Source organism: Metarhizium acridum (assembly GCF_019434415.1).
Source record: "Metarhizium acridum strain ARSEF 324 chromosome Unknown scaffold_72, whole genome shotgun sequence".
In the NCBI taxonomy this organism is placed as follows: domain Eukaryota; kingdom Fungi; phylum Ascomycota; class Sordariomycetes; order Hypocreales; family Clavicipitaceae; genus Metarhizium; species Metarhizium acridum.
The window spans coordinates 510,485-519,790 of NW_027094019.1; the positions used below are offsets into that span (position 1 = coordinate 510,485).

At 45.8% G+C, this 9,306-nt stretch overlaps 2 protein-coding genes across 2 annotated transcripts; both read left to right on the top strand.

Annotated features, from left to right (window-relative positions):
• Nucleotides 1-3,693: 3,693 nt before the first annotated feature.
• J3458_006954 (uncharacterized protein) lies at nt 3,694-5,431 on the top strand (the record flags this gene model as incomplete). The annotated part of the gene is made up of 1 exon (XM_007817978.2): nt 3,694-5,431. The coding sequence occupies exon 1, from the start codon at nt 4,154-4,156 to the stop codon at nt 5,429-5,431; it is 1,278 nt and encodes a 425-aa protein (XP_007816169.1). The 5' UTR covers nt 3,694-4,153.
• A 1,144-nt stretch (nt 5,432-6,575) lies between these two features.
• J3458_006955 (uncharacterized protein) lies at nt 6,576-8,097 on the top strand (the record flags this gene model as incomplete). The annotated part of the gene is made up of 1 exon (XM_007810472.2): nt 6,576-8,097. The coding sequence occupies exon 1, from the start codon at nt 6,934-6,936 to the stop codon at nt 8,095-8,097; it is 1,164 nt and encodes a 387-aa protein (XP_007808663.2). The 5' UTR covers nt 6,576-6,933.
• Between the last annotated feature and the right edge of the window lie 1,209 nt (nt 8,098-9,306).

Below are 9,306 nucleotides of genomic sequence, written 5' to 3' on the forward strand. Positions count from 1 at the left end.
TAACGCGTGTAATATACTATTAATAGCGCTTAAAGAGGCTAATATTTAAGCTTATATTACTATTAAAAGTATAAGAAATCTTAAGAAGTTTAAGCTTCTTTAAAAAGCTATAATAATAAGCGTTTATTATTATACGTAAATAATATATATAAGAATAACGCTTAATATTAATATTTATTATTTTAATAATAAATAATAAGTAATTAACTTAATAGAATAAGGTTTCTTAGGTGAAAAAAAGAGATTAAATAAGTAGTATAAGAAAGAATAAGGTAAGTAATAATATTTAAGAGGAGAATAACTAATAAAAGTATAAAGAGGTTATATTAATTTATATATATAATTAATTACGCGGTAACGCGATTAACCTTAATTAAACGTTTAAATTATTTATGTATTAATAGGTAATATACTACTATATAGCTAATAAGCGAGTATTAAGGTTATTTAACGCTCGGTTAAAGTAAGGGGAAATAATTATAAGGTAGTTAAAAAACCCCGCTTACTTATAACGCGATTAATAACGTTACGTGAAATAAAGGCTTTAAGACTATATCCCCTATATCTCATATAACTAGAAAATAGAATAAGCTTTAGTTATTATAATACAGCTACCCTTACTTTAGCTACCTAACTTTTAGTCCCTCTTATAATCTTACAGAATGTAATAACTATGTCTCCGCTAGGCAGCCTGCGCGTGGCTACTACTGCGTTGCTTTCTAGGGCTTAGTTTACGGCCTTTACCGTGTCTTTAGCGGTTTAGTTTTAAAGTGCTTTAATAATTATAATACCTTTAATAATAATTTTATAATACTAGCGGTTAAGAATAGCTAAGAGGGGAGGTTTTTAGGTTTACGCCTTAGCTAGGCTAGCTGTAACGCTTACCTAGGTTTTTTATTAGGTAGTATCGTAAAGTACTTCTTATATTATAGCTATAATCGTATTATAAAGCTACGCTTTTATAATTAAGGTGTTATTAGTAATAGCTACAGCTTTAATATAGTATTATATTACTTTTTAGGTAATATACTTCTTAAATAGTTTTTATACACGCTTTAGTAAAGCTATTAGAATAAGATTAACTAGTTTATTATAAATAACGCGTTTTTTATTATTAAGTTTATCTTAAATTACATTTAACTTAGGGTTACGTAATACCTATTTTATAAACTATTCTTTACTTACGTTTAAGTGGTAATAGCTTTATATAAGCCCCCTTTCTCCTTTATTTATTACTATTAGCATTATATCCTTTACACCGCCCCTATTATAGCCTTAATATAGCATTATAATAAGAGGTAATTAAGTGTAAGAAATTTAAATCTTAGGTTATTTTTTATTTTAGAGGCGATTTTAAGCTAGCGTCGCGGTGCGAGAGCGAGAGTAAAAGTTTTTTTTATCTTAAAATCATTATTTATTAATTTAATACTTAAATATTTTATATTATTTTATTAAAAGTAAAATTTAAAAATAAAAATAAGTTAAAATTTTAAGAGTATTTAATTATTTTAAACTTAAATAAAATAAGAAATAAAATTTTAAAAATATTATAAAAATAAAATTTATAATTATTAATTATTTATTTATATATTTATAAAGGATTTTATATTTTTAATGTATTATTTAATAGAGTTATAAGCTTTTAAAAAGTGTAAGTTTTAGTGTAAAAGTGGGCGTTTTTCGGAATTACTGCGAACCCACTGTACTCCGTACTCATGCTTCAAATGTCGACTGGTTCGTCCGATTTCAGGGTTTCAGGGCATGGGCTGATATAGTAGCGCTGCCCTCAATTTGCTAGCTATCTACTTAGTACACGGCTCTACATTGAAATGCACCGGCTGGCTGTGGCTACAACACACCTGGACAACTTACTCTGGCCAGATTTAGTAACCAGACACCAGACGAAAAAGGAGCCACGCGGCACTGCAAAGCATTGCTAGGCGACAGCACTTGCCAGCGCAGTCGGTGCTCCACCAAATCAATCTACAGCGCAAATTTCCACCACCAAGCATTGACGTCAATGCTGGTGCTACCAGACGTACTCGGCACGTCTGGTGGCTGACTTCTACCAGTTGACGTTCATAATAGTTCACGGGAAGGGAGAGAATTTTTTCTTTTCAATAATTTTCTCTCTTGTATATAGATTCTATTGCTTATGTCTTTTATTTTTTTGTGTTTATGCGATACACTTGTTACTCCACGTGGGTGACGGTGTGCGTGTGGGCGCACGATTTTGGTTGCTGCCTGGATAGCACTACTCCTGCTGGGTAACATCTTACAGGAATGTTTAAATGCTTCAATCCACAGCACGGTCATTTTCAAAAGGAGACACATTTGTATTAACTGGTGAACTTGCCAAGTATTTTTTGTGGTGAGATATCCAAGGATGCCCAACTACCTACTACGTACAACTCTGCACGGAGGCTTTGTAGTGTATGGTGAGTAAAAGCCTTCTTTGAGCAAAAGCTGCTCAAAGCATGAGATGTAGACGCTTACCTCCTATTTTGAATCCCATGTGGTCTAGCGTGTGGCCCGGAAGATGGATTGCTTGGGCCTCCAAGGCGCCAATGCGGAATTTTTCATCATCGTCGAGGAATCTGTCAAAAACACCTGGATTTCTTCCTCCGATAGACCGTACTTTCGACGGAATAGCTCTTGGATATGTACGATCCGTTTGCCCACAGTGATTAGAGGCAGATACCCCTGCTCTTTGTGAAGAGAGGTCTGGAGATAACGGGCTGCTGTCAAATGATCTGCATGGATATGCGTCTCCAAAATAATATCCACCCTGTAGCCCATTGTTTTGATCAACGAAAGTATCTTATCGGCTGAATGGGTAGACATGGTTCGTGTTAGAGGGTCGTACTCCAGCACCGAATCGATAATAGTAGCCGTCAGAGTGCTTGGATCAGCGACTACATACTGCCAGGTGCCTGTTTTCTCTTCAAATACATCATGAGTAATAGGCCGAGAACTCGGATCTGTTGTGGGCGTAGTCTCTGCAGGATGCGCAGCAGAAAATTGTCGCACCTGCGCTGGATAAGAAGCTGTAGGGACAGCGGGACGCAACTCGGCCCAGTGCTGAGTGCCTTTGGATGCCACAGCAAAACGGCGTGCTTGAGATCTTTCGAAGGATAGCGAATCATATGAAGTTATGTTTCTAGCCTGATGTTGACCGGAATTGTGGAAAGCTCTGAGATTTGGAGATGCCAGCAAGGGGGCGCAGCGTCTGGGAGGCTCTCGGCAGGCATTGCATCACCTGCCGCCTAAGAAGAGAGTTGGAAGTTAATGCCATAATTCAAATGTAGTGTTTGGCTTCGTAGCGGAGTCTGTATAATTCTTGCGATTCGCGCGGTACCAGTGCAGTCCGGCTGTGGCGCATTCTTGTGTTCTATGCTTGAATAGTCGCCGATGAGCCGATCCGTCGGCATTTCGGTCGCCCGATTGAGTTTTACTGTCCGAAGATGCTGACACCCTATTGGACAATCTCATCCCGTCAATCATGTCAACTCCACTCAACCGCGTGGCTTCCCGAGTTGCCGAGCGCCACGATAGTCACTGACCGACACACCGACAACCGACAACCGACAACATTGAACCACTCACTCCATGTTGACACATTCATTCATTGCCTTGAATGCCTTGACAACCAGCCTTCTTTGCGGAAATGCGCCCCTCCGCGCTCGCGTGTACCGAGTGTCGACGTCACCATCTCAAGTGTGACGCAAAAAGACCGTGCTGCTCGCGTTGCGCAACTACTCAACCCTCATGCACGTATCTTCCCTCGCGCAGAGGTGGAAAGCGAAAAGCCGTGAATAGTCACGGCCAGGCCCAAGATACCATCAGCAGTACAAAGACAGCTCCGGGCCTGCAGTTGCAACTGCATGAGCCTCACCGGCCCCCTCACCACCTCCCAACTGGACCAGGGGAAATCCCCCAACCATCTACACATGATGTTCCTCCGTCAAGCAATGCGCCGACGCCTCGCGAGAGAAAGCCCGAGCCTTATGTTCCCGAGGTTCGATTAGTTCGCCTTTTCTACGAGAACCTTCATCAAGCACATCCCATACTTGTACCTCCAGGTCAGTACGAGAGGCGGAATTAACCTGCGTATTTGCAGCAAGTCGTCAAATTCATAGGAAGTCATTATTCCATGGTGCTATCCGGCGATGAGTTTTATGACGCTACAGCTTCTACCCTGTCCGCCAACTCTGCGGAAAAGTCATCCAGCATGGTCCAGGCCCTGCTTCTTCATTCCATTATGTTGTGCGCTCGCAACGAGCGTCCGCGAGCCGAGACATCTCTGGCCCAGGCGATTTCCATCGCGATAGAGATTGGCATGTACCAAAAGGACTTTGCGACTCTGTTTGCCAACAACGACGAATTCGAGTCCGAGAGCCTGCGGCGGACCTGGTGGGAACTCTTCATCTGGGAAATCTGCATGCGCACACTACAGCAGAAATTTCACTTCCGATGCAGCGATGTTCCCAACGAGGTTCTACTTCCCTGCGAGGAGTCTACATACGCGTCACTCCAGGCCATCCCGCAGCCCACGTCCCTGGCCGCATTCAGAGCGAGGGTGTTTGCAGACGACGACGAGGAACCAGAGCCTTGTCAATACTCCTCCTTCAGCTATCGTATCGAAGCCTTTCATATACTCGCGCGCGTGCTGGTGCTCAACAGCATCCCCGAGACCCATCCAGACCGCTTACAAGCCATCGCCAACACGCTCGTCAGCTGGGCACACCCACTACCTCCTCAGAAAATCGACATTGTGGACATCTACGGCGGCATCGACGAAATGTTGTTCCAGGCGCAGTTCATCATCCACTACGCAGCCATGCTCCTCCACCTCCCTCGCAGCAACCTCCGGCCCAGGTTTCCAGAGCAATCCATGACCATCTGTCCCGTGACGCCGGTCCGCCTCTCGCCGTCCTTGACACGCAATGTCCACGATGTCAAGACCATTGGCGCCTCCAAGGAGTTGTCCAACCTACTGTCCGTGCACTGCGTCCCGCAGGGCTACAGCCCTTTTGTCGTCTTTGGCACAATTTTCTGCGGGTTGGTGCAACTCGCCGCCAGCGAAGCCCATTCATCGGAATGCTCGGACCATCATCTCAACAGAGTTGTGCTTGCGCTTGGCAATCTCAACATACTGAGGACAAAGTGGCACTTGGCTCAAGAAGCGTATCGGCATCTCAAAGTCGCGGCGAGGCAAACCAGCACGATCCGACCCGAGGGACGGCCTGTGCAGGACACAAGTACTATTCCCGCCAATACAAGAAACCTGCTTGCCGCTGATGGCGGCATGATGGGACCGTCGACTGACTATGATGCTGTCAACGGCTCGATTTCTTCGCTGTTTCTCTCGGCATACATTGACCCGACGTGCAGTGATCCATTTCCACTCAACCAAATGTCTGACTTTTGACTGTAGCTAGTGTGAAGGACTGACAAAATTGGGTCTTTATTTGGTGTTGGTCTGATATATGGATGCCTTGGTCACGATGCCAGTATTCACTCAAGGTCGGTCAATGAGGAGTTGATGAATCCTTCCTTGTCTTATCAATAGGAAAGCCCGGTGGAGTGGATCAAGTCTCCCGACTCGTATATAGCGGAGATTAGCGTATCGGCACATGAATGTATATGAAGCTACTAAATGAATCTCTCTGGTTTTGTCGCTTGCCTTTTATAGTTTATCCAACTGTCTGCAGACTGTTGAGGGTGGTGGCGTAATGAGGACCCTGCCTCGTGCGGATGAAAACCCATCGGCACCTTTTTCCTCCAGCCTATTTCTCAGCATAGTCAAGACCTTCTGAACACAGTATGATCTCGCTAGCCCTTGCCTTTGCATCTAGCCTTTCCATACACACAGTGAAGTGCATAGGACCATATCAAGATTGTATCAGCATCGTTAGCAGGCTCTTCAGCACCAGGACTTTGCTGTAGATCCCCCTCCCGCTCGCGCGCAGGCAGGTTGGGTACCAAGGCATCATCCATTCCCTTCAGAGTATTCAAGGCTGCAATGACGTCTGTAGGCAAATTGTTGGGACTTGTTTCCGATGGGCTTCTAGTGCTGATATCTATCAGCAAAAACTACCCACCGATCTGGTTGGTAGTAGCTAGGGAGTAAACCGAGCAATTATGCAGCCACAATTAAAATTCATCTCTGTAAATATTACACCAAATTGACGGCCATGGAGGTCATTGGATCGCTTGAAGCTCGGCCCTGCACATGCGTTGGTCAGCTCAGCCTTGGCCATGTGGCTTCACCCTCCACCTACGCGTGGCCAACTTGCTTTAATGTAGTGACAAGCGATCCATGTAGGGCTTGTGAATAGCTTTAAATTTAATCTCATAATTATCTTTGGGCTCAGAGGTCCTTGGTTCAATCAATCTAGGGATCTGACCTCTAACCTGTATATATATACGATATTCTAGGTGTGTGTAACCCGACCTGGATAACTGAGGCATCCGGGTCCTAGCTGGCTTGGCCTTTCGCTCTAGGAGCCTGGTCTGCCCTCCTAACCTCTTTGTGATCCCTCGCGATGCATCCTTTGTGCTGATTCAGCCGGTTCCGGCTGTGTCAGGATATATTGACCGTCTTCGGAGGGATATGTGATATATGAGGCACGATAGCGAGCATACACTACCAGGAGAGTCCTTCACTTTTGGTAGTGTAGCTGGCAGGCCCATGACAGGATATGTCGCTTCCGTGTGGCGAATGTTCTCTTGTCTGGTTTAACCTCGTCACACCCCGCGAAAGAGACCTCAACCGGCTTGGTCTGTAATACAGAGCAGAATTATCTTTGCTTCTCAGGAGCAAGCATCTCATCGACCATTCCTTGCTGCTGCTTAATATTGCGGCCTTAAGAACTGAATCCACTTTAGCTCGGTCCGTAATTGCCGACCAGACGGCACCACCACCTCGCAATGCCTTTATCGCTACCAAGGCCGATCCTCGCTGCGAATCTGGCCCGGTCGCATAGTCCGGCATATAGCATGTTTGTTCGCGTGCTTCTGCATCTGCTAACGGCCACGTACTTTCTCTGGTCGCAAGTGGCTTCACGTCTACAGCGCCATCGGAGCTTCCGAGTCACACGAGCCGCAGGACTCGGAGGTGGCACTTCGAGGGATGAAGGCGACAAGAGCCCAGGAACTGGTGACAGAATTTCGGGACATGGAGATGTCTCGAGTCAACGGGAGGCGATGAGCGCACGATTTAAAGATGCACCGACGCCGGCAGTCAACACCCGGAAACGAAAGTTGGACCCTACAGCTTACACTGTAGGCTGGATCTGCGCTCTGAGAATAGAGCATTTTGCCGCGCGTCCACTTTTCGATGAGGAGCACGTAGGGCCAGAAGCTTTGACTGGTATTAGAGATTTCGAATATACCTTAGGCAGAGTGGGAGAACACAACGTTGTTATCGTTGTCATGCCTGAGGCATGTTCAAATGCCGCCTCTATTGCCGCTCAACATCTCTCATATAGCTTTCCCAACATCCAGTTCGGTCTCATGGTTGGCATTGGAGGCGGGGCGCCGAGTCAGAAACATGATATACGCCTTGGCGATATTGTTGTTGGTGTCCCTCGTGGTGACAAACATGGTGTGTTACAGTACGATATGGGCAAGACCATGCAAGATGGAAGCCTCCACATAACAGGCTTTTTAAATCCGCCGCCAATCTTTCTGCGAAATGCGGTGGACAGACTCCAGTTCCAGTATGAGATTCCAGGCCAGCAACTTCAATTAACTATCAACAATATCCTCAGCAGAAACCCCAGATTACAAACCTTTAAGCGACCACATGCCAGCGCGGACAGGCTGTATCAAGCTGAAGTCACGCATCCTCCAGGTACAGCGAGCTGTGAGACGTCCCGCGGTAACGAACCGATGAAGCTTGTGCTGCGACATGAGCGGGTTCCGTTCGAAAACGATCCGGCTGTTCATTATGGGGTGATTGCCTCAGCAAGCCAGGTAGTAAGGAATGCTTTTATTCGCGATAAGTTAGCAGAGAAGAATATTCTTTGTTTTGAAATGGAAGCTGCTGGCTTAATAAGCCACTTTTCATGCTTAGTCATTCGTAGCACGTAGGCCCTAATCCTATAAACCGCGGCTAACGGTCAGCCGTCTGAAAACACTATATAACACGCATAAGTATAGCGCTTACCCATTTTTAATAAGAGATTTACACATTAAGTTATAAACAAAACCTATATTATTTATAACCCTTTATTTATAATGTATTACGTTAATAGAGACCACGTAAATACTTATAAAAGAAAGTTTTTAGTTAATTCTAGAAGCTAAAAGTAATTCACGAAAACGTGCTAAACATTATTATACTACTAATTAGCTAAACCTAGTAGAGTTAATACAAGCTGCTCCCGTGTGAGCGGTTCATGACTACCATCGTGTTGCTTCACGAAGAATTTGGACCGTGCACGGGCCTGTGACCGCATCAGAGTATTGAAGGCGACGAAGCGGAAGGTCGGGTGGCGTGCAAAACGCCCGTCATGCCAGCGCATCGCGTGCTCGATGTAGTCCTTGTAGTCGATTGACCGTAGCCGAGGCTCAACAAAGTCGGCTCTCCCGTCAGGAAAGAGGCAGGGAAAAGCTAAGGAGAGTAGGGCATGAGAGCGATTGAACTCATTAATGGGTGTGCGCCGTATATTCGGAAGCTGCAGCTCGTGCTGCACCTGCTCCTGGAAGCTTGTGGAAAGCCTTGGTTCAGCTTCTGGTTCTCCGGCAAGAATAGACCGCAGAGCATCGAGCTCCGTGTCCTTGGCCAAAAGGTCCGGCACCGCAGCCTCGTCCTCCAGGTCCGGTTCTGCCTCCTCATCTTCCTCGGGTCCAACTTCGGCAGCCTCCACCTGGCTCTGGGGGATGTCGTCCAGGACATTGCCATCTTGAGGCAATTGACTCAGCCGCTCTTCGTCGATGACGATGCATCGATAGCCAGGATGATGGCGCCGGAGGTAGTTAAGCCATATGGCAACTGGCTGGCGGCGTACACGGAACTGGCGGGTGAATTGCCGGCTAAGGTTTGCATGGGACGACGTATTGGAAGGACGGAGTAATACAGTGTTCAACTCCCGCGGCAAAAGCGGGAGTTGGTTGTACACCAAGCCAACCTCGCGGAGAAAGTGAACAACATGTCCCCGATATTTGTACTGCTGGCCCCGCACAAGCATAATATTCACGTGGACGTGAACACGGCCTATTAAAGACTCTTCAGTAGGTGTAAGCTGAGGCAATTGAGTCGGTACGGAGCCAAAATCCAACTGGTTGTCCACAGAGAAG